This window comes from Cupressus sempervirens, chromosome 8 (assembly GCF_028749045.1).
Source record: "Cupressus sempervirens isolate cs-2001-9-10 chromosome 8, ASM2874904v1, whole genome shotgun sequence".
NCBI lineage: Eukaryota > Viridiplantae > Streptophyta > Pinopsida > Cupressales > Cupressaceae > Cupressus > Cupressus sempervirens.
Window position 1 is genome coordinate 266447926 of NC_143125.1, and position 27329 is coordinate 266475254.

Consider the following 27329-nt stretch of genomic DNA (forward strand, 5'->3'; position numbering starts at 1 on the left):
TGTCTCAGTTATCATTACATTTTTGTATAACCATCTTTGGTGATAAAATTATTTGGGACATTATAAACCCATCTAACAGTGACATACCAAGTACTTGAAATAGTTCAGTTTCAGCTTATTTCAATTGGTTACTAGTAAGGACCATCTCACAAAAACAAATTTACAAATTATCAAAGAGACTTATTGGTGAAGCCTCGTATATCAAACTTTATTGAGGAATTATAAAAGCCCAAGGAATGAATCGATCTTATTATGCATTGACTATTTGCTTTAGATGATGAATGTTCTTGGGAATTGAGCCATGAAACCTAGGGTTTCTGTGATTTTTAGTAGTGGAAGACTGATAATTCTTCAGTGTATGTGCAATTTTGGGATTTATAAAGATCAGTTGAATTATAACTTGCCTGTGGACTTCATTTAGAGTTCCAAAATGTGCGAAATCATTGAATTATTTGGAGAATTGAAAGCATAATCAGGGATAAATCTTTAGCCGACTCTTAGCAGCTGTTACCGGTGTTTCATTGACTGAATTTTGTGGGATTCAAGGCTTCTGTACAACCACCCAGGTCCCATGTGAGACATGGAAGCAAGTGGTATTGGATTCTAGGTTAATTGCCTATGATTGGTGACTGTTTTTGCAATAGCAGATCGTTTCACACAATTTGGGAGTGGCTTGAATTCATTCTCCAGATGTTACATTTCAATTCAAGTTACACATTATAGCTGCAAGTTCATTTCAGACTTTATATTTGCCATTGATATGCATTGTAATTATCAATCAATAAAATAAGGCAATCTCTGTTGTGAATCCTAAGTATTTTGGATTTGATTTCATGTATTGCTCTTATTATCAAAAAGCCATACAAAACACATGCTAAAAAACCACAAAAATACAACTTCTCAAACAAAACAACAAAAAAAGAGAGTCAGTTGCAGGGCTGGATAGAGGTTAAGCTAGTAGGGCTCACCATATTCATTGTAACATACAAATTTTCTACACTGAAATGAAATGCTATATTCTGAAATAAAATAGTTAGGAATGCAATACATTGTAACCATATCACCGAAGTATACATCTTAAATCCATTTTATGTGAAAATAACTGAAAAACTGATTAACTAACTGATTTCTATAACAGTACAAGAGAAACTAAATCATTTCCACCTATTCCATGATATATATATATATATATATATATATATATATATATATATATATATATAATGAAAAAGATAAAGTTTTGATGAGGAAACATACAAAATCTAGCTGAGGTGTCTTAAGATGTTGTGCAAGCCTTTCCTTTCGGGTAAGAGGAGAAGCATTAGCTTAGGCTTAACCTCCCAACCACGGACCGTATCAATCTCCACCCAATCTTTTAACAAGAAAGACCCTCCCTACCCCGGAATTAGGCTTGGGGCACTATCAGTCGAGCCATCAAGAAAATACTTGCATCGATTAAGAGTGTGGAGAAAGAATGTAAAAACCACCGACATAACTTGAAAGGAATGCTTGGTGGGATTCAGGAAGCCTGTGTCAAGCTTGTGGACCCAAGCTCTAGCAGTCACTCTACCACTCCCATCAAAATGAACCAATGTTATCTTACTAGTTGCCTGCTAGAGCTCAGTATACTTGGGCCGTTGTCTGTCAGTAGCAGGCCTACCCCTGGAATGCTTACACTTCTATGTCAGATACCTATCAAAACTCAAATTATCCTTTAATGCTCGGGGAAGAGCATCCCACTCATGAAAATGAGTTAGAACATCATCAACAAATGGAGCAGCGTCAGAATTAGTGCTAATTGTATCTAATTTAGGTCTCAGAAAAGTAGGTCTCTGTGGCTTGTCTTGCGCCCCAATATAATCTGTCTTGCCCACCCTGTCAGTTATCTTGACATGATCCTCGATCCCATGCCTATTGTCAGCCCTGGCCCCCGCAGGTGACTTGTAGGAACCAGCAAAAACATCCTAGTCTCTCTCTCTACCCCAATCTCGAGGCAAAGCTAACTGCTGCAAGGTGTTGGACAACTGTTGGAGAACACCTATCATCAGGTGTTGCCCAGCTGCGATATTTTGGAATGCTTGCAAAGCATCTCTATCAAGTTGAGCATCCGTAGCATGTTGTCCAAAATCACTAGAATCACCTGGACTACCCACTATGCCAAACTGAATCTCCAGCTCTCCCTCTCTGGGAGGTACATTTTGATCCCATTTAGTGTAGTGCGTTCCAGGCACAGACCTTCGATCACCATCCATATCTCAAGATGCAGACAAATGAAATATTCCTCTGAAAATTCTGAGACCAACTCCTGCAGGCTGGCAGGGAACCTAGCTCTGATACCACTGTAAAGAACCTTTCTCTATCTTATACTGATTTGCTGATGAAGTGTAAGAAATGTTTTGAATCTGTATTTAATTTTCTGAATATATGTTTTTTTTTTGTATTTTAAATACACACACACACACACACACACACACACACATATATATATATATATATGAGTGCAAAAAATAAATTGATCAAATAACACAACTCCAGAATTTACTAAACTTTAATTGGCAATGGAAAAGATTAATAGTTTCACAAGTTTGTGTGAGCTGAATGCAATTAAAACAACAATGGAACCTGTTCAAATAATGTCAGTCCTTTGCACTGTCTTGCGGGATAGTGAAACCACCGGCATAATGAAGTCGCAAGATTGGGATGTCAATGCAGCTACCTTTCAAGGCCCTAGCTGCCTCTGAATTCAATTTTGAACCCCAGGAAATGGTATCGTACATGTCTGCAACTGAATGTTTGTTCCAAATTGCTGGCCGTAGACAATTTAGAATATAGCCAAGCCTCCCAATCAAAACACAGACACTCAAACAAATCGCAAGTGTTGCATTCGGGCTGCTGGGCCTCCAAATCGTGGTCCCCCTATCATAGATGTTGCCTTCAGTCAGTCTGTCCAGGCTTGAGTAATGGCGTCCCTTCTTTGATATGAATTTTCTTAATATTAGAGAGTCCACATGTGGTCTTAGGATCAAAACGACGGCCTCAAAATTCTCTAAATCGCATCCAAACTTCAATTGCCATCATTGAATGTGCAAATACAATTAACTTCCTCAAGTAAATTGATCTCCTTAGCCACAGTAGTCACAACAGGAGAAATGGACAATTGTTTATCTCAACACAATTGCCTATGCCAGACTTAGAAATTCTCAAAACCCTCAGCCAAAACCAAACAAGGAAATAATATAACATTCAAGATGATCTTTCCTCAACAAAAAGCTGCATGTATAACACAAATTGAGCCATCCAGCTTCACTCAAACACCTTCAGCTATAAGGCAACTTTATAATATAAAATTATAACACTTTATAATATAAAGTACTATGCTTATTAAATGTGAATTAAATCATCATTAAGCCAACAAGTTCACTGATAAAAAAACTTCAATCAAGAATCCCAGAGAGATCAAATATCCAGAATCAGAGGACGATCGTGCGTGCACTGCTCAATCCAAAAATAGCAACTGACCAATAGTGACTTACTATAAATAGTGAGTCCAAAAATAGCAATCTCATGACAAAGACCCCCAAAACCAAACATTAGCTCATGAGGGTCACGATAATGAGTTGACAAACCCACACTCCGAAGAATTGCTAAATCAGGGACATTACACAAACTAAGTCTGTAGAAGGTCACCAAGCTGTTGGATTGATTTCATGCACCCAATTTGAAACATTTCTATCAAGCCCTAGCTTAACTTGATCAATTAGGCTAAATTGCTGTTGGCAAGTGTTTGTGTTGCAGGAGCGAGATTGGTTCTTGGTATTTGGGGAAGTGAAAGCATGCATTTGAGTAAGTTGAATCCATCACAAAAGTTCATGAGTCCACAACCTTACCCTTCTTTTACAGGAAAAGTTGCTTAAAGAGACCTAGTTGGAAAGAAGGCTAAAAGCCACAAAATTTCGGTTTGTGTGTCCAAATTTTGCAAGGAATTTTGATTGTTGGTATTTGTGATAAATCCATCATTTGAACAATTCTAGAGTGCCCTAGGACTTGAGTCATCACTTTGAGTGTTGTTGTGTCCTTCAAGGAAGGTAGACCTTGGAGTAAAGAGCAAACCTAGGAAAGGAAAAGTGAAAGTTTGAATCAATACTGGATTTGCATAATTAGTGATCATTGTTCCACTCAATGATACACTTGTGCATGTTGAAAGATTGACCAAGGTCATATAAGTTTCTTTGCACCCATTCTGCATCAAAGATACATCAGGCTACTGGAGACTATAGTCAAGCACAAATTCATTGTAATATTTGGTGCGATATATTGAAATTATTATTATTGGGATCATACAATTACTGTGGGAATTGAGGATTATATTTGAAAACTTCTGTTGAGAATTTGATAGAGGCAAATTGACATAAACATAGTATCAATGTCTTTATTTAAGTGTTGGTTGGAGAATCTCGAGCATTTCCTCTTTACAATGATCGAGTTGGTTTATTGTGTTGTGGAGGCCATTGTATTGTCCCTCTTAGTATAGAAGGATCTCCAAGTAGGTGCAATATTGGTTTTGTGGCGTGAAGGGATTCGCATAGAAGAATCAATATCATTGGCACGACCGATCGAGATTGTTAGGAGGTTGCATTCACTAGGAGAATATTAAGGATTACATGAACGTGAATTGCAAAGATAAAGGTGTATGTTATTTCTAAAGCGAGTTGCCTACACATTGGTGAAGTTCATTAAGAGAGACATTTCTTTCATGTGGCTGTGGTTGGAAACCTGAAGTATCATTTCTAGAATTAGAGCAATGTATGAGAGGAATTGCCTTAGATTTATAGAAACAGGTCAAATCCCAACTTGAAAGCAGAAGAATGAAAGTGACTTCAGGTTGGTCTTAAGTTGTCAAGGCAATGTGACATTGATTGGAGCAGCTTATATCTGGAAGGATGTTGATAAGCATTTGCTCCTAAGAAAAAGAGGGAGATTGAGATTCAGAGGGAGGTTGACATTTCAGGCAACTTTGAAAGAGAGGGAGTAGATAGAGGATATGATTCAGTAAACCTTCGGTGATCTCGATCATATTGATTCAGAGGGAGTAAACAATGTTAAACGGATTCTCGAGTAATTGATAAATTGTACCAGTTAAGAGGATTGTAATTCATGAATAAATCTTGTGACTATGTGATGGGCCTATCCGCTTTGTAAATCATGAGGAAGTGACTACTTCTAAATGATCATCACTTGAAATTGCAGAAGTTATTGAAAGGTGATGATCTTACAATAACTTAATTTTCTATCATAATGGATATCTTACGATGTCTATGAAGTTCATGATAGATTATACTTTGTTTAGTAGATGTTTATATGGTAAGCATTATGAGAATGTGTGTGCACATACCTTATAAACAATTTTGAGTACATGGTGAATGTTATTGATACTTTGGAAGGCCATTACACAGAGTACTTGGTGAATATCACGCATCTTGATGTTCTAGAATGCCATTACTCACAGAGTACTAGGTGAATATCACGCATCTTGACGTCCTGGGAGGCCGTTACTCACAGTATTTGGTGAATATCTTGCATTCTGGAAGGCCATTACTCAAAGAGTATTTGGTGAATATCATTTATACTCTGGGAGGCCAATACTCATGATATCATATGTGATATCAAAACTTTTTGAGTACTTGGTGAATATCGAATGTCGATATTCTGGGAGACCAAGATTCATGATATTAAATGTGATATCAAAAAGTTGAATATCTTTTGATCAAAGATATTTGTATGTTACATTGAGTTAATATTATCATCATGTGTTTATCCTCCCTAGTTAAGAGGGAGTGTTGATGTTTTGGTAGTTTTAGTAGGATAAACCTGTGAGATCAGAGAGAAATATATATATATATATATATATATATATATATATATAAACTCTAATTAAGTTTTCTATTATATTAATTATATTAATGAATAGACATGTCCCATGAAGGGACCATGGGCATGTCTCTTCTCAAATTATTCCTCATACAAATTCAAAGAGATCGATGCATTTGGAAAACACATACCAAAAAAAAACATGGTAGTGCCATTACACTTGCAACGATCAATCAAAATCAACAAAACAATAACTATATCCTTGAAGGAGGGAATTTGGTATGTTTCTGGGCTCTAGGATCAGGGGAGTTGTTTCAAGATTAGATTAATTGCAATTCACATGTGCAATTCGCTAAATTATTGTGAGCTCAATAAATTCATTCTCCAGATATTATTTGCAAATTAAGTAGCAAATAAGGTGTCATCTTACATAGATTACAGTGGGAATGTTTTATTATCAGATTTGGTACACTAAACAAAATAAAGACAATGGAAAATCTGAATGGCAAAATGTTCTTGAATGAATTTAATGACACTTTAAAGTTTTATAGGTGAACACTTAAAAGACTTGCAAAAAGAAAAATAAGTAGGGAATGGGTTGTATATTATTGGATTTTGTTGTGAGGTTTTCACATCATCACCCCAAAATTTTGGGGAACCCCTTTTTTTGGTTGCCTTGGCAAGTTTTTTTGGAGTCGTCCAAAAGTTTTCTATTTGAAAATTTTACACCTTGGATGCCTTCGAGCCAGGAGGGATGTGGTTGGATTTATTTTTCACCTGGTGCGAAATTTGATTTTCCGGAACATGTAATTTTATCCTTAGGCCAAACAAATTTCAAAAACAACATTTTTTCGATGGTTAGAACAATATTCGGCAGGATAAAATTTGCAAAAATTTATAAATTTTTTGGACTTAACACGGATTTTGAAAATTGGAAATAATTGTATAGACTTGAACCTTTTCAAAATGAAATTTTTAGATTTAATTGTTTTGGAAAATCTTGAATTTTTTGGTGAAAAGAGAAAATTTTGATAGTGAAATTAAAATTGGAAAATTGATTTTGAATCCCAAAGAAATGATTTATTTTGGTTAAAAATGAAAATTGCATTGCAAAATTGAAAGTGGATTAAATTGCAAAATTTCATTAAATTGGTTGAAATATTGCTTAGGAGATTTTTAAATGGTGAAAAGAATTTGGTAAGTTAAAATTAAAAATCAATTTTAGCTTGCTAAATTCGATTTTAATGATATTTTAATTGCCAAAACGTTGGTTAAATGAAAATTTTGGCATCTCCTAGGCTTGTTTTATTTTGCAATTTTTGATCACAATCGGCAATTAAATGGGCTAATTTCAATTTGAGTTAAGTAATTTTAGCATTGCATTTAAATCTGGGCCATTAATAAAGATGATAATTTAATTTTGTTCTCCTCTAGGGCAAGTCGGCCAGCTTAGAGAGACATGAAAATTTTGGTATAAGAGGGGCTCTCCCCTCTCTCACCTCCTATTCATTTTGGAGGTGAAGATTGGTTTAAAGGCGGATTCTATTCCTTGTTCTTGCTTGGTTCGTTTCCCTTATATTCTTCTTGCATACATCATCCAACACTTCATCATTCCATTGATAGGTTGAAGTTTGGAGAGATAAGTGTAGATTTCATGATAGGACACTTGGAGAGTCAGAAATAAGCTAGACCACCCTAGGTTGAAGTTGGGAGATATAAATGTAGTCCATCCTAAGGTAACGAAGATGCAGAAATAAGTGGTAGTCTCACCCTTAGGTTGAAGGTTGGAGAGTGATAAGTGTAGAGATAGGACTTGGCGAAGCAGAAATAAGTTAGATTCCATCGATAGAAAGAAAGTTGGAGATTGATAAGTGTAGTACATATCATTTAGAACAGAGGGGCAGAAATAAGTGTTTAGGATGGTAAATGTTAGTGCAAGCAAGAACCCAAAGGGAACGAATACCAAAAATAACAAGGAAGACATGATGCCTAAGACCACTTTCTTCTCGAAAGTGAGGCGAATAAGTGATACCAATATCGGTACAATGAACATGATACGGTTAAAGGACAAATTGAAGGAAGGACAATCCCCCATGGCAAAGAAGATCTACAAGAGCGGAATTGTACATGCGGCGGCCTTCCCTCCTACCTTGCATTGTCTGGAATTGGTAATGGAGTGTGCATCCCGATTTGATATTGTTACCACGTCCATCATTTTTGATGAAGGGAAGAGAGTGTTGGCCAACATCGGCGGACAAGAGGTCAAAGAATAATTTAATATTCATCAGTATAAAAGCATGATAGTGGTAATGATGGATCAGGCGGCTAAGTTATTTCAGGATAATTAGGAGGCTTACTTCATTCATCTAAAGCAGAATTGGTTACACGAAGACAAGAAGGGAGTCACCAAGTCGTCAAAGCTCACCAAGTCAGATTTCAAATCAGAGTACGACGATCTCATTGTGCTTCTCAATCGGATCACGGGCGTAGCTCAAGGTATGCAATTCGAAAACTGGATGTGCTTCTTAATTGATGAAATTGAGAATGGAAAGAGAAGATTTGACTGGGCTAGGATTATAAGCGAGAATTTAGAGTTGCAACTTAGGACAATGCAAAATCAAAAGCAATTCTATATGGGGTCCAACCTATTTTATTTGATTTAGAGACGGTGAAAATTGAAAAGTGAATCTCAAGGAAGAATTAATTTCAAGGAAGAGCAAATTTGGAGGAAGTGATTTGAAAATATTTGAGGCTAGAGACCAAAAGGGATAATTTAAGTGGACAAGAGGAGAACGTCAATGAGATAGAATTTGGATCAAGATTGGATGAGTTGGGGAAGGTTGCCGTCAAGAAGAAACATTTGGGCACCCTTGCCTCCCTCAATGCCTTTATCGGATATGCAAAAGAATATGAGATGGATCATGAGAAAACATTGAAAGCGGCGAGCACCATGATGAACTCAGATGAGCTCAAGATGAAACATACACCTTGCCCTCCCATGAAGGAAGTCAACGACATGCTAGCCAAGTTCATCACTTTGGCTAAAAAGATGAAAGAAAGGGGTAGAACTATATTAAAAGATCATTTGATGTAAGCCCAAGTGGCAAATTCTCCTTCTTCTTGGGTAGGATGGGTGTCTGATTCTGATTGGCTACCATTTTGGTGCCTTCTCATTGGTTGCCACTTCTTTTTTTCATTGGTCCATTGATAAGGTGGTGTCTTTTCATTGGCCGATAGGGTGACAACCCTAATTAGGATTTCTAGGATCCAATCTGGATTGTTGGTTTTGCCTCTTAATCTCTACCGTTGGTTGTAATTTTGGGCCTCTGTATAAGGCCATTTGCTCTCATTTGTAAAGGTTGGAGAAAATTGTTGCTAAGATAATACCAAAATTGCCTCTCTTTATCATTGTTGTGACTTGCATGGTGATTAAGAACATTTGGTGTTATTGCATGGTTTCTACTTCCAATAGTTAGAATTAGATTTCCTTTGAAGTTGTTAAAGTAGATTTTATTTCAAGAAGTTGTTAAGTAAGAGTAAAAGTAGATGGATAGTTGCATGGTGATATTAATGGATGTTTGATAAGGATCTATAACTAGGCCACTAGCATCCTAGCGGCTTGTTGGGAAGCCTTGCGCGGTAAACTAGTCTTTGCCCTTGAATCATTGCATTTATGGAGGTAGAGCCGCTGGTAAACTTTCATTGGATTGGATCCCCGTCCATTTGCTAATCTTTCCATTGATAGGAGTAGGAGTAGAATAGCAAGTAGTTTAGTAGCTGGAGTTTTGAAGAAGAAAGTTAGGAAGGTAAAAGTCATTAAAGCATTATTGCCTTCTCCACGTGCAATCAACATTACCAGGCACTACACCCTCCACCGTCACCACCGCCATTAACATCATCTGGCACTCATACAAAATCATCACCATCATCCCAAAACCAAAGTCATCTTTGAATTAACAACATAAGGCTGCCTACATGATTACTAGCAAATCACATCGATATAACTGAGTTAGTATCCACAGGTGTAAGGAACATTGGAGTTTTTCTCATGTCTTCATGAGTATTAACTTTTCAAGAGAGGAATTGAGTGTTTGATATCCCATATGAAGTGTTCAATTGCTATATGTTATGTAGTGGTACAAAACTGGCATCAACAGATTGCAATTGGAGTCTGAAATTTATGGATGGTGTTCTTCCAAAGTTGGAAGATTTGGATTCATATTTATCCAAAGTGGAGTAGTCTGAATAGAGGCTTTTGAATCGGGCTTTGCAGCCCTCAATGGTTGCTCTAGTCCAGCACAGGTTAATGGAGCATTTATGGGTAGGTGTGAGATTAACGGTTGCTTCTTCTCACAGTGAGTTCTTAAGAATAACAACTCCTGTTGCACCTTATAATGATAGCATCTTGAAGAAGGTTTTACAACTAATTATTGACAGCTTATGTGGATTACATGATGTTGAAGGCCGTACCTTTGGTAAGAGGGCTAAGACTTAGGAATTCATGGCAAAGGTTAGATTTTTTATCATCATGTTGGATCTCATTTGTGATAAAATGATTCTCAAAATGTTTCAATGTTTCTTAAGTGAATTCAGGAAGCATCATCTAGATAATGTGAGGGCTTGCATGCAATGTCCTTAATTTTAGGTGAGGATTATGACATTTGTAAGTTGTTGCAATCAGATTTGTTGGCAATTTGGAGAGGGGAGCATAAAATCTCACCTATGGGTTATGAGATTACAAAGGAAATGATTGAACAGAAGATTGAAAGGGTCAAGGATCACATGACTGAAAATGAGCTAATATCAATGGCAATACAGGTTGTAGGATCTCCAAAAATGAGCAAGAACCAAATGAGTAGAGAGCAGATTTCTTTCACATTCCAACATACTTGGACAACTAATCACAATTGCAGGGACAACATGGAAGATGAGGCAGCCAAAGAAATTCAGACCAACGTTGAAGAAGATAAGAATGCCACAATTTGGCTCCAACAAAGTAACACTAAAGCTTGCAAGGAGATGGAATCGACTATGGTTATTGGCAAGGGATTTACAAACATCTTATTTGGTGATGTGGAGGTTGTTATTGACAAGCATTTTGATGAAGATTTTTATTTTCAAGATGTTCCCAAGGAAGGAAATGAACCTTCCCATTATGATGAATTATCCAAAAATGATGAGATAATAGTGGGTGAGACTATGCATTTTGAGATGGAGGAAAATTCTTTTAATAAAATTGAAAATAGTGTAGTTGATAATGAAATTTTTTCCAACCAAAGGGCTGTCCAAACTTGTGTTCATGAGCTAGGCCATGATGATTCAAATGACCAATCAGAAATTTTATTTCTAGATGAGGAATTTGGAGCTTGTAATTTGGAAGATAAGCTAGAAATCTTGGATATGGTTGTTGCAGCCTTGGTGCATTTTGTTAATACTCATAAAAACATTGAAGAAATTGTTTGGGAAATTCAAATTAAGGAAAGGGATAAGGGAGAATAGCAAGTGGAATTAATTGTGCACACCTTCATACAATTAGAAAGACTTTTGAAAAAGATGAAATCAGATTATTTGAAATTACTCAAAGATAGAGATGTTGCAATCAAGTATGCAGATGATAAAGAGGAGGTAGATGAGCTTTGTCCTGAAGTGAGTATGACACATTACTCATTATACAAACTGAAAATCAGATTTCTTTGGCAGCTACTCACAAGGAGGACAATTTTAATTCTTAAACCCAGGAGATGATACAAATTGTTGGAGGACCGAAAACACCAATTGTGAAAATGAAAGTGGGCATAGTATTTACACCTTTCCCTTTTCAAACAAGACACAAGACCAGCAAGAAGTCAAACTCAAGAGTTTTGATGAACAATGTATCTATGATGCTCCATTATGCAGCCATGAAAGAGTTGATTTAACAGATTCTATGGGCAGATTACAGAGCAGTTTCAGCCATGAGACAAAAATGGTCAAGTGTTTTCCAAGACTAGAAGTTGTACTTGTGTGGGATCAAGATATGACCCAAGGAAACCACTGGAATTTTGATTTTTAAATTAGCAGTTAGATGCCTTAACAATGTCATGACGTAACAATTTTTCCACATGAGGATAGTCCAAGGAAACCACAAGAATTCTGATTTTTACATCTGCAGTTATAGGCCTTCACAATGTCATATGATGTAATGATTTTTCCACATGAGGATAAAGATGAACCAAGTGAAATTAGTTCTGAAATTTCACTTGATGGCAACTATTTCGTTAGTGGAGATGTTGGTCTGAGTGATGAAACTTGCAGCGAATCAGAGAGTCTAGAGTTGTCTTTGATTAATTATAGAGGCAACTACAACTTAACTTTAAATTTATCTTTAAGTTCTTATGATATGGCAGCCATTTACTTATTGGTTGGTGATTTTATCTTCATCCATACTTCGGTTATTAGTGGCTGCCCTGCTTGGTCTTTAATTGCATTTTCAGATTTTACACGGTCTACAATAGTTATTGTGTTGCAGGCAGATTTGTGGAGACATTTCTTCTTGAGGGATATTCCTAATGAGGTGATTATCTTTTAGGAACAAAGGTATGGTGACACCCTCAATATCATTTTGGATGTTTGTATATCTTACATCAACGACATTTGGTGGCCTACTAAGTTGATCCTCGTGCATATTGGATATGTTTTTGGTATTGTTTGGGTGAATTACTTATTTAGATGGATGTTATAGGGAGATGGAATAATGATAAACATCTATTTCTACTCCCAAGATCGGATGGATAGATTGGTTTGGGATCCAAGTGTTGACAGGATGAGTCCTTATTTGGATCATTATTAGATGCTTCTCTGCGTAAGGCATAATGCTGTCATTATCAGATTTGTGCAATGGTTTGGTGAACTAGTGTTTGTGAGGTTGTCATGGGATCCAAAGATCTTATTGATGAATGAGTTACATTTGAACACTCTGCTTTATAATGTGGCATGTCCTGATTTCAGATATTCCAGAATGGGCTACAGAGCAACTTGCAGACTAATATGGGATATTGGTATTGGTTTGTAGATTCATGATTGCTTGAGGACAAGCAATCTCAAGGAGGGAGGATTTTAATGTCCCCATTTTGGGACATTAGAATTTTAAATACCAACTTTCTAAAATATTAAAAAGGACTTTATGGGAGTCTAATGCAAATTGATGAAAGTCATTTTAATATTAAAAGAGGTGTAAAAGTGACAAAAACTAGAAAAAGATGGAAAGATAGAAATGGAAACTGAAGGGTCATAGGGCTGCTCCTTGAAAGAACTAAGAGGAACTCATTTCAACATGTTTAGGATTATGTTTTGATTATCTTCTCTTGGAGAATTTGGAAGCTCAACTTTCAGCCGATTTGAGTGGGGAAGGCTCGAGCTTGGAGACAGTGGACAGAAACACATTGTCGGTTGGAGACATCATGTAGGTGTTTCACATTGTGTTTCATGTTCATATTTTTGATATCCAATCTTGTTGTAATTTTTGTAACTAGGATTAGATTTTGTTACTCTTTTGAAGATTTAGTTGCTATATACATTTTAGAGACTATTTTTTATTTGGGCATGTTTTGGTTGTTTATTGGTTGATTTGAAATATATTGCATGAAATTATCTGTTTATATTTCTGAGATATGTTTGAGAAATTTGGGGAAAAAATATCCAGTGGGGATATTACAATATTATGAGGGTTTCCTTTTGTATCATTTGTTTTCATTGTTGTCTTTTTTTCTTCATTGTTGTTTTAGTTTTTCATTTAATAAATTTAACATATTAAGTTTTTGATGATGTTTTAGTTAGTAAATATTAATATATTAAATTGAATATATTTAGTATTTAAATACATCACTATTATTAATAATAGCTATTTGACAATTGTATGGCTTTAATTAAAATTGTTATACAATATAGTTATTAATTGCTACTTCAACTTAATAAGAGTCCTTATTAAATAATTAATTTTTCAAAATTTTTAATGTAATGATTAATTATTAATAGATTAAACTGAGCATGGTTAGTATTTAATTTACTTTAATTAGAATATTTTAAATGTATGTTTAATCTTATTAGTTATAGGGTTCACTAAACTTAGGTATGAAGGTCAAAGTTTGGTAGATTCTTTAAAATTAAATTTTTTTGTTCAAGTTTGCCCTAAAGTTTGTACAGAGCAAGGTTTAACCATTTTGTTATATTTAAGAATTATAAGAGAATCCATCCATTGCACATGGCAGTTAATGAATTATTTGAGCCCATTTGGAAGCAAGAAAAGAAGATAGAAAAGGTGACTGGAGCTAAGAACGACCATAAGCAGTTGTTAGGATAGTCGGCTAGAGTGGATTTAGTCAAGAGTGAAGTCCATCAACCTTCCATTTGTTAATGACAGAAAATTCGTTGCTCTTTAATACATTTACGGTGGAAAGATTCATAGGGCTTTGCATTTTAGATAAAAATTAAGTCATTATAAAGTTGACCTCTTTATAGGCAAGAGCTTACAACACAATGGTAAATTGTGAGCCTCTCATAGGTGAGGTCTTGAGTTTGAATCTACTCAAGTTTAACATATCATAACAATTAATGTTAATAAATAAATAATAAATAACCAAGGCTTTGGCCCATTATTTATCAAAAAAAAAAGTTGATCTCTTCATAAAAATCTAAAATATCATTTCTATAATAATAAATAAAAATTAGAATGTTGAATATATTTATATTACAATATTTTTAACTTATTATAATATACATTTATACCACAATATTTTGAGTATACCATAATATATTTAAATTTAGTGATATTGTTTTACTTTTAATAATTTAAATAAATTAGGGAACAGATTTATATCAAGCTTAAATTTTATGTAATAATACTTTTTATAAAAAGTAAATTTGGCTATTTTATTTTAATAATATAACTTAATATCATATCTAGAATCTTTAAATTATTTTGACAACTTAAATAGGTTTTTATTACTTTACTAAGTTACCGATTTGGATGCGGATGTGGGATTCTTTTTTTTGGGGGGGGGGGATGCGGATGCATATGGATGTGTCTGTGTGTCCATATATATATATATAATGTTGTTGATTTTGTTGATGATGTATCACTTGGGATTGGGGTGATTGTTGCTGTTGGAGAATTAATGTTGATTTGTTCTGTTGAAAGCTCTGGACTTCTGTTGTTGCATAAGCAATTGCAATTTTTTAATACTTTGTCGTCTGATAATCCTACTGACTATGAGGAATACCTTGGGAAGTTATTTGCTGCTGCTTTATTTGGTTTAATATGAGTGAGTGGAGGTCACATGATGCAAAAGATGACTGCAATTGGGGCAAACCTGCAATTTGTTAATTTTGATGAGGATTTACAGCCTGTGTATTTGAAGTTCGTTTATGAATGGCTTCCAGGAAGCATCCATAGGGCTTCCGATCACATCCCGCATCCGCACGATTGGCATCCACCATATGCCAGGACGAATTGGTAACTAAATTATTTTAATATTTTAAAATTTCCTAAATTCGATTTATATAAGGCAAATTTAGTATTTTTTTTTCCAATTTATTTACCATTGTTGAATCATCCAAATCTTATTGTTGCCAATCTCAAACTTGAACTCGAACCTTGTGACTTTAGTATTTAATATTCTAAATTTATATAATGTGAACTTAATCATGATTTTTAAATTTTTGTTTACTCTGCCAAACTTCAATTGAACAATAACTCAAACTCGAACCTTGTGACATAGGTTACGACTATGTCTGTAAATGACGCTTTAGTTATGACAATGTCTGTAAATGATGCTTTAGTAAGCTGATTACCAAAACATTAATGGAATTTAGTAAACTAACAAAACCATTAATGAAAATTAAGATACAGACCTGATGGGAGTAATAGTCTTAAATTGATTTTCTGGTTGACATTTGTTGCAATATATATGGAATCAGCATAAGCTCAAAATGTATAAATTCTGAATGACACTAATGCAGAACCTTTTTGTGATGCAGACCCAAAATGATGCTTTTGCTGCTGTTTTCAACCTAGAAGATTACAAAGGTAATACTTGTACAATGATAGAGTTATATTGTGAGGGTTTTCTTGTGCTGTTTGTCTATGGTTTTTTTGTTGATATTTGTAATATATCCCTTTGTGAGATGACCTTTGGTTTAGAATGCTACGACTGAGTACTATCTGTTTCATCAAATTCTTTGTGGACTTGCATCTGACCTTGTCTGTTTGGAAAGACCACAGTCAGAATTGAATGTTGCAGTTTGTTTAACACAACACTCTACATTTGTACATTTTCAGACAACTATCATATCTCTTGGGGATTCGGACATACACTCCTTTATGAAAGTTTTTATAAATTATCATTTTGACCTCATGCTATTTAACTTCAATAACTGTCATGCCTTATTTCACAATTTTACCAACACTTCCATTTCCATTTCCATTAACATTGATACCCTGAAATAGTTTCTCTACACCTTTGGATCCTTATTTCAGTAAGAGTTGATGAGTGAGTTATTTTACCCCATCAAACCATTGGAAAAAGGGATATTCTATCTGTGTATTATTTATAAATTGTATTGCAGATTTAGTCTTAGTATAGAAATTAAAGATGTATAAAGAAATTTGTGAACTTTTTATTGAGAAATTTTAATTTGGCTATAACATCACTTAGAGATTTTGTCTTGCATTATTTTGGTGATGCTTTGCTATAGCATTGGTTTCTGCTTGCACAGGGATAGATATTATTGCACTGTCCAAGAGATATGACTGAAATAAATTATAGAAATGGTCAACTTGTGAGTCAAGAATAGAGGTGAGCTGTTTTGTATCCAAGATGTAGACTTGCACAACTTGCCACCTGCAAGATAAAGATCTTTGGCCTACTGTTATTGCATATTATTGTCAATTAATGCATGCTTACGTTTGTACATTTGGGCCTTTATAATGCCCCCATTTTTATCAGGTCCCTGCAGTTGGTGAGGTCAGTTCATCATCGCAACCCTCATGAGCTGACAGTGGGATTTGAGGGTCTCAGTTGTGACTTGCTATTTTTTTTAGTCTATTTTGGGCAGTTGTCATATTTGGCAGTGTGGTTGGTGGTGCTGGCAGTTGGTCATCTTTTTGTTCTTTTTTAAAGCATGGAATGATCTAAGGTGGCCATTATTGTTTGGTTTTGTTTGGGGAGAGCCTTGTATTTGGCTGTCAATGGAAATCAGTAATTGGACTTTCTTTATGGCCACGATCTTGCTAAGTTCTTCAATAGACCTTAGGCAATCCTTTATTCTCTTTTTATAAAAAGTATCAATTAATAGTGTATAATATTATATAACATAATAAGAATGATTTACAGTAAGGCAAAACATACCCAGAGACTATGCCATATTTATGCAACCTTTATATATTGCCATAATATTGCTGTTTTTAACAATACATAATCATGATTCAATTTCCTTAAACAAACTAAATAGTGAATTTCAGAGTAGTTTTTCTAAGGCTTGTTCCTCCACTTTCATTGCTTACATTTCTGTTCTTTGCATTATTTCTAGCTTTTCAGCCTGCATTTTCTTTTCAATCAACTAAGTTCTCATACCAGTTGGAACTACTTTGGTTGTTTTGCATTCTGTATGCTCAGATGCATCCATTTTGTGTGCTATCCATATTTATTTTTCCATGTCCACAGCCTTTTGACTATCTTTTCCTATATACACACACATCCTGCCTATATGTCTTCTCTCTTTTGCTCAGTTGTTTGTGTCTCACTATAATCTTCGCGCGTTCCCTAGGATTTTGATGCTTGTCTATTTTTACTTTCCCATCTGTAACATTTTGTCCTGCAAATTTAATCAAGTCTGATCTACATCCTTTTTGCTGTATATCCTGCAGCAAATTCATTCCCCTTATTCTATATCATTTCACTGTAAAAAATACCAGCTAAATTTTTGTTGTTACATCTTGCTAAGCCATGATCTTTATAAATGATATATTTTTTACAGAATACGAAAAAACTGAGAAAAGCATTACAAAGTCAAAGACAAGGAGAGTCGCAGTGCTTAGTTGGAAATCTGTGTCACTGGTGTTGCTGGTCCATGACACTGTTCTGCGGTAAATCTGTGTATTTCAAAAAGCCATTTCTGAATCGAAAGCTTGAAGCTTCCCAAATTCTTCAAGAGAATAGAAATCAAAACATATATCTGAGCATGTTGAAATTTAATGCCCAGTGCAGTCACTTTTCAGTTTTCTCTGCCCGTCTCTTTATCTTTTAATCTCTTATTTAAAATGTGCTTTTTTCCACTTAGGAGAATAAAAGGCCTTTTAAATAATAAAGTGACTTATTAATATTCGCCTTAATTTATTTGTCACTCTATTGAGTCTTTTGGCATTAATATAAACAACAATTATCTATAAAAAAAAAAAAAATGTATAATGTAAACACTATTAAAACTTTGATAACTCCAAATTTGTCTCAGGACGATGTTCAACAGATTTAAAATCTCCACTGATCTTTAAATATTCAGAATATATCTGTTTTTCCAAATAAAGAATATAAGCAAAAGTTATGATCTATCTTTATATTCTAATCTTAGCCATCTCAAAGCCCTACTGGGCAATCAAGTTGCATTTCTTTATTATTCATAACCTCACAGGTTGGCAGGATGCACTACTCTGATACCATTGTAATATCCCGAGTCAAATATTTTCCCCAATTTTCTTAAAATATATTTCAGAAATATAAACAGATAATTGCATGCAAAAGATTTCAGAATAACTAGCGGAATACCGAAAAATACTCGGAAATTCGTTGTATTCAATCTTTAGCATTATAATAATAAGATCCATTCTTGAAAACATAAGTCATAGTCAGATTGGAAAGCTAGTAAAGAACCTGAAGCACAATATAAATTCCGTCGCAAATCCACCTCAGGAGATGAACTGGGTGTATGTCTAATCCACTGATAGAGCCTAAAGGTTTCCGTCCTTGAGTTTAAATCAAAACATAAATCCAAGCATGCTAAAATGAATCAAGCTTTCTTCTTTTAATGCCTAGTGCAGTGACTTTAGTTTCCCCTGCCTGCCTCTTCATCTTTTATTCGTTTATTTAAAATGTCCTTTTTCCACTTAGGAGAATAAGTGATCTTTTAAATAATAAATTTACTTCTTAATATGTGCCTGAATTTAACAGTCACTTTATTAAATAACTATTGAATCTTTTGGCATTAAAATAAACATCCAATTGAACTTAGAACAACATGTGTGATAGCTTGTTGTAAAGGTTTCAGCAAGCCTCTCCAAGTCTACTATTGAATTGCCAAAAATGTGCAACCTTGTTGACTTACTATAAATACCAAGTATGCTGTAGACCCTGACAAGTCACTCTAATAGGCCTAAAACTAAATTTGTCTTGGCCAAAATGCACACTGATCCTTATAAAGCTCTGGTTAGCTGATGGGACCATGGTGAAGAGGGCTAACGATGCATTGGGAAATAATGACCTAAAAAAGGGAACATTATAGTCCTCCCTTTATAGAGATTGCTTGCCTTAAGTAGTCTGTATCCGCATGCTATGACCAAAATGCCTGGATCCCATAACAACGTCAAGGAAGCTGCTTCACCAAGCTATTGTGCTACTCTGATACAAACAACTGTAAAAGATCAGGATCTCTGATAGAGACAAGAAATGATATTACAGACTGAACAGTATTGATTCAGAATTACTTACCAATCTGATGTACTAAATCTGATAGTATGTGTTATGTCGTTCTTCCTGTACAGATCTTTGTAACAGGACAGTAATGGAGGAGGAGCAATTATGATCTGATCGATACCTGTCTGCCGAAGAGAGAGATTGCTGTGACTGAGTATGCTGTGTGATTGATATCAGTCTACATTGATGTCTCCATATTAAATATGTAAAGCATCATGTCTCCGTAGAGACCTGACTTTACGTGGCCAATAGCCACATAGGGTCATGTCCCTACGTGGACATAACCTTTGATCATAACATTCGTTGGACTAATTAACACATTCAGATTGTCTCTTCTTATGATAAGAGCTCGATTAGTTAAGGAATGGCATTAATATATATATATATATATATATATATATATATATATATATATATATATATATATATATATATATATATAAAATTCTTATCAAGAGTATAAGACATAAAACAAATGTTTATGTAGAATCAAATTCATGTACTCAATATGATGTGTACTTCACTTCTACTGAAGCTACACTTTAACACTTTAGCAAGGGAGAAGTGATAAAATAATACCAGTATCAAAGATATCTATTTACAACACTTTATTTGACTTTAATGCTCAAAAATAGTGACTTGTCAAATAACTATAATCAGAATGTTGTGAACACTATCATAACATGTATTATGATCTCTAATTGTCCAAAACAATATCTAGAGTAATCATAATAGTTTTGTTATCAATAACTTCTGGCGTATCCGAAACAAAACTGTCATAATAACAGGCCTATCATTTGTAAGATCGTTAGCTTACAAAGATTACCTTCTGAATATATATGTCCATGAAAGATCGTCACCTTTCATTACATATCTGATGCAACTAGACAACTTTTAGAAGCATAAACACATATATAAAATTGAAACTTAAATTCAATATTCAACATTATAATTTAATCAAACCAAGTTTTCCTCTAAAGTATTCCAATTTTACTTTGGCAAGAGGTTTGATAAAAACATATGCAGTATGTTCATTTGTACTTATGTAATCGAGTTTGATAACATCTTGATCTACCATATCCCTATTGTAATGATAAGGTATTTCAATATGCTTAGATCGATTCTGAAAATATGGATTTGCTGAAAGCTTGATACAACTTTGATTATTGCAATGAATGATAGTTGGCTTCAAGGGCTTGTTAAACAATCCAACTAGAAATTTTCATAACCATACAGCTTCTTTGGCTCCCATGGAGGAGGCTATATATTCTGCTTTAGTGGAACTTAATACAACTGAGAATTTCTTTCTGTTGAACCAAGAAGTCATCTCAGATCTGAGACTGAAGCAACATCCTATAGTACTTTTACGTTCAGTAGAGCTGCCTGCCCAATCAGAATTCGAGTATGCATGAAGATTGATTTCAACTTGATCATACCCGAGTCCCATACTAAATGTACCTCTTAGATATCTTAAGATATATTTGGCTGCCATTAGATGTATCATCTTTGGTTCACACATGAATTGACTTAAGGTATTAGTAGCATAACATATATTAGGACGAGTGTTCACCAAATACATAAATAAATTAATGATCTGCCTATAGTAAGTAGAATCAATAGGTTCAGATTCGATCATATCATTCTTTAGCTTATGTAAGTTGACTTCCAAAGAAGTAGTAACTGGTTTACAATCCATCATTCCAAATTTTGTCAAAATATCAATAATGTATTTTCCTTGATTTAGGAAAATGTAGTTCCTGTTTTGCCAGACTTCTAGTCCTAGGAAGTAGTGAAGAAGACCTAGATCTTTCATATCAAACTCTGTTGTTAGTTCCTGTTTGGACTTGTTTATAAGATGTTCTTCACCTGTTTTTAACAAATCATCAACATATACCACAAGAATAATCATGTCATCACCTTTTATTTTGAAGTATATGTTTGGATCAGCTTCATTATTAGAATATCCTAATTTTGTTAGGTAGCTGTCTATTCATTCATACCATTCCCTGGGTGCTTGTTTAAGGTCATATAGTGCTTTTTTTAATTTACACACGTGGGAATCTTTGTCATGAGTGATGAACCCTTTTGGTTGCTCAATATAAACTTCTTCAATTTCATCATTTAAGAATGCTGTTTTAACATCCATTTGATGAATTTTCCATCCTTTGGATGCTACGATTGCTAAGATAGTCCTAATAGATGTGTACCTAGCAAGTCGAACAAAAGTTTCTTCATAATCAATTCCTTCCTTCTGTGAGAATCCACGTGCCACAAATTTGGCTTTGTATTTTTCAATGCTGCCATTAGGTGCATGCTTGATTTTGTATAGCCACTTAGAAGAGACAACTGATTAGTTCTTAGGTCTGGGTACAACATCCCACACATCATTTTTTAGCATTGATTGATATTCTTCAATCATCGCTTCTTTCCAAAGTTTGCTTGATAAGGCTTCTTCAACATTTGAAGGTTCTGTGTTGAAAGTTCAGTTAGTAGTGCCACATAACATGACTGATCTCGTTCTCTTGCTTTCTCTGATTACTTCATCAGGTTCAACATGATTCTCTTCTATCATTTTCCTAGCCCAAAGTGACCTCTTTTTGTTATTGGAATTTTCAATACTCTTTGAATTTGAGATAGTAGGTGAAGAAGGTTCAATATCATTCTCCCTCTCATTTTCTACTGAGTGATCTTCATCTAGTGGAGTAGTAGGTTCTACATATGGTTCATCAATGTTCTTAGAAAGACTAAAGACAATATCTTCTTCAAATTTTACATTTCTACTGATTTCAATTGTTCTTTGACCTGGAACATAGATCCTGTAACCTTTGGTTGTTTCATTGTATCCAATGAGTATTCCCTTCTTTTCAGATGGTTCTAATTTTGTCCTTTTCTCTTTAGGAATATGAATATAAACATGACACTCAAATATTCTTAGGTGACTTTGATCTGGTTTGATGCTTAAAAATACTTCTTCAGGGGTGGTGTTTTCTAGTATTGAGTGAGGACATCTATTTTGAACGTAAACTGTAGTATTAGAACTTTAACCCAAAAAGAAGTATGAAGATTTTGGTCATGCATCATTTCTCTAGTTGATTCAATAATTGATCTATTTTTACGTTCTACAACTCCATTCTGTTGAGGATTATATGGTACAAAAAACTTTCTCTTAATCCCAATAGTAATGCAAAAATCTTTGAAAATTTCAGAGATGTATTCACTTCCATTGTCTGATCTTAGTGTTTTGATTTTTAGTCTAGACTGGTTTTCAACTAGTGCTTTGAATTTAGATAATACTTCAGTTGATTCCTTTTGTTTGAGGAAGTAGATCCAAGTTCTTCGAGAATAGTCACCAATAAGAATCACATAATAAAGGCATCCATTTAGAGAAGGTACAGTCATAGGACCGCATAGATCAGTGTGAATAAGTTCAAGTACAGATTTTGATTTGTGTAAACTTTTAGGAGAGGATTTCTTGGTGTTCTTGCCCAGGGCACATCCTTTGCAAATGCCTAAGTGATCAATTTTGAGACTAGGTAATCCTTTTACAATTTTTCCTATTGATGACAATGCATGGAAATGAAGGTGACCTAGTCTCTTATGCCAAATTTCGATTGAATTTGATGTTTCATGACTTAGGGCCAAATAAAAAGTTTATATAAACTTCCATCTCTGAATCCAATAGATATAGCTTTCTTGATATTGGAGTTCTTTGGCCAAGATAGAACTCTATCCTCTTGAAAGGTGATTCTGTATCCTTCCAAGACCGAAGATAGAGACCAAATTCTTTTTTATACCAGGTACGAATAAAACATTTTTAAGTTGGAGTGTAATACTTGAATTTAGTTGAATTGAACATGATCCAATACCTTTAACTGAATGTGTAGAACTGTCTCCAATAGTTAGTTCTTCAGAGGAGTATTCTTTGAAGCTTTTGAATTTGTCTCTAAAACTTGTAATATGATGTGATGCTCCACTATCTATAATCCTAGTGTTTTTGTTTGAGTCTAATTCACTTGAGAGTTCTTGATAAAATGCAAGGTTTTCTTCTTTTTCCTCTTTCTCTTCTTTGATTTCTACTAGAGTTGCTTGAATTTTCTTTCGTTCAGGGGAGAAGTTGTGAGTGTGACCAAATTTGTCACATTTGAAACATTGTACTTTTGATCAATTTCATTTCTTATATGATTTGTTAAATTCCTTCCTATTACCTTTGAATTTTCCTTTCTTTTCTTTTTTGTTTGAATTAGCATGAATAGCTTGAATATCTCCGTCTTGATTTATGCTGATTGCTTTGGAAACTAATCTTGATTCTTCTTGTGTGCATTCATTTTTGAGTAGTTCAAATTTAGGAGGGTCAGGTCGGGAGCTTAGACCATGGATAAAGGTTTCCCAAGATAGTGAAAGTCCTTTTAATGCTATGATTCTAAGTTCTTTGTCATCAACTTGACTTCCAATTGTTGCAAGTTGATCTTTTATCTCAAAGATTCTTAGAAAATAGGACGTAATTGATTCCTTGTTGTTCATTTTTATATATAAAAGATCTTTCTTTGAGTTTAGCAGTCTACTAATATTGTTGATTTCGAAAGTGTTCTTAATAGTAGAGAACATCTCAAAAGCAGTTTTAATACTGGATATAGACAGAAGAATATGGTCCTTCACCGAGTCTATAATAATTTTCATGGCCTTGTTATTGTGCCTTTTCCATGTCATTTTATCTGGATCATTTTTAGGTATTGATTTATTTGATTCTATATACTCTTCTAACTCCATTTGTTTCAGTATAATCATGACTCAAATTTTTCATGATGAAAAATTTGATGCTCCCTCAAGGATACTGTAATCGTACATGATTAACCATTTTGAATTTGAGGATAAAATTCTAATATTGATAATTCTGAGATTTTAATCTTTAATTTAGAAAATGGAATTCCCTATCAAGATGGCTTTGATACCATGTAAAAGAACAAGATTTCTGATAGAGACAAGAAATGATATTACAGACTGAACAGTATTGGCTCAGAATTACCTACTAATCTGATGTACTAAATCTGATAGTATGTGTTATGTCGTTCTTCCTGTGCAGATCTTCGTAACATGACAATAATGGAGGAGCAATTATGATCTGATCGATACCTTTGTTTGCTGAAGAGAGAGATCATTGTGACTGAGTATGCCGTCCGATTGATATTAGTCTACATCGATGTCTCCATATTAAATATGTAAAGCATCATGTCTCTGTAGAGACGTGACTCTACGTGGCCATTGTCCCTACGTGGACATAACCTTTGATCATAACATAACCAATAACCATTCGGTGGATTAATAAACACATTCAGATTGTCTCTTCTTATGATAAGAGCCCGATTAGTCAAGGAATGTCATTTATGAATACACAGACACAGACACAGACACACGTTTTCATATATATATATATATACATATACTATTATTATGCCAATGAGGAGGAAGAATGAAGAGATAAGGATTTGTGTAGATTTTAAAATCTAAATCAAGCCTCTCTCAAAGATAATTTTTCTCTCTCTAATATGGATCATCTTTTACAAATAGTTATAGGATTAGAAATGATGATCATGTTACATGGATTTTAAGGATATTTTTAAATTCAGGTAAATGAAGAAGATTAGTTAAAAACTATATTTACCACACCATGGGGTACCTTTTCCTACAATAGAATGTCTTTTGGCTTAATTAATGTAGATGAAACCTTTTAGTGATGTATGAATATATATATATATATATATATATATATATATATAAAATTCTTATAAAGAATATAAGACATAAAACAAATGTTCATGTAGAATCATGAATACATATACTCAATATGATGTGGACTTCACTTCTTCTGAAGCTACACTATAACAACAACATGCCCAGAATTGTGAAGCCACTCATCAATAATCTGCTACAACGAATGGTGGATTAATAAACATATTCAAATTGTCTCTTCTAATGATAAGATGAAATATCCCAAACAGATATTTGCTCTGCTACTGCTATAATGTTTAATTATATAAATTATATTTTCCTGTAGATTTTTTCTAATCTTATAGCGCTAGACAAAAATTGCAGAAGAATGTTGTTTCTTTTTGTATTTTTCAGAATATAGGTATTACAATGAATAAATGACACTGACTGATAAAATATAAGTGATAGAAATCATATGCAACAATATATACTAATCTGGAAATGATTCCAAAACCGTACTAGCGGAGTCTAATTTATTTTTGAATAGTTCCAATACAGATGTACTTCAAACAAGGTTGACGCCAGCCAAAGATGGGAACTAGTTACAACCAAACAAGTTCAAATGATAAAGTCCAAGCTGCTGCAATAAAACAACCCCAGTCTGCTACAACTAAACACTCCAGAATTCCTCACTTGAGCTGCTGCAAGGAAATGCCAGGCCGAACCAAAGTGGCTGCCCTCCCTAAAAATCCACTGCTTGCAAAGTGTGACTGCAGTACTAGAATCAATTCTTTGCCTTGATCAAACTATATGCATAAGAACCTTCGAATCTTATTTGGTTGAGGGCTATGTTCCAACAAATTTGCCCTCAGCACTAGGGTTTGCGTCCTAGGTGAGGAATGCTCTTCCAGAGCAATGACGTCCAAAATAGGTTGACAAAATGTTAAAGGATGCTCACCTTTAGGTTGCCTTCTCCTTATATCCCCTCTCCAAGGCAATTCGAACTGTGAAAGAACCCTAAAGTGGAATTCATTTGAACTTTATAATATAACATTATTTTTCCCAATAAAAGCATCCAAATAGAAAGAAATCATTACTTTATTAATGACAAATAGCTCCAAGCATCAAATAGGTCCCGGTAAGTGATAATCAAATAGTAGAGACTGAGCTCTTTCCAACAAGCTATTACACATAGGCAAATTGTTAGAAACAATAACATCGAAATGAACTAAAATAAAAGAATTATCAATTAATCCAAGAGAGTTTGTGAAAATAGTTACCATAAACTTGGATCCAACGAGAGAGTGAAAGAATGAACAATCACCAATGAATCAACAAGAGGAGACAAAGATTTGAAAGGGGAAAGCAAAGAAAACCCCTTGTGAATAATATGAATGAGGCAAATACCTAAAGAATGAAAGAAGGAGAGAGAAGAGAGAAAATGGAGCCATTGGCTCATTACAAGAACTACATAGTGATTGTGTATTTAGAATGAGAGAGAAGCATCTCTTATAAAGAGATGAGAAGAGGAGTTATTTGTAACTCCCAAGTGAATGATTGCCACATTCATAAGTGTGTGCATAACAAGTGTCATAATCCTCTTAAGGAGGAATAACTATTTTCCTTAATAAAGGAATTACAAAAAAGACTTGTCCTCACATGTGGACTAGAGGAAAAACAACTTAAGGGATACCTTGGTTTATCCCATTTAATAAATACAACCAAGGAAAGATTATAAATTCTAACACCCCCCTTTAATCTTTACTTGGGGAAATTAGATCAAAGGGTATTAAACCCAAATTTTTACAATGAAAATAGCAGCAAATTGATCTTTGACAATGACTTCTTTTATGAAAAAGGTCTCTTGTGAGTGTAGGTAGATCTTCGTACAACCGAGAGAGAAGTGGATAGGTACACCAAATCTTGTATGTGCTGGATGGATTACGTGAAAAACATAGACACAAGAAACAAGACAACTATCCACAGGAAGTAGTTAATCTTATATTCAAATTAGAAATCCTTTTGAATAAGGAT

At 34.3% G+C, this 27329-nt stretch overlaps 1 protein-coding gene across 1 annotated transcript in view; it reads left to right on the forward strand.

The window, feature by feature from the left end:
- LOC149542478 (vacuolar-sorting protein BRO1-like) overlaps window positions 1–27329 on the forward strand; it is a 128434-nt gene that overhangs the window by 66145 nt on the left and 34960 nt on the right. The window contains exon 6 of the mRNA XM_089797421.1: window positions 15883–15931. Within this exon, the coding sequence (XP_089653547.1) occupies window positions 15883–15931 (49 nt within the window). The remainder of the gene's footprint in view (window positions 1–15882; window positions 15932–27329) is intronic.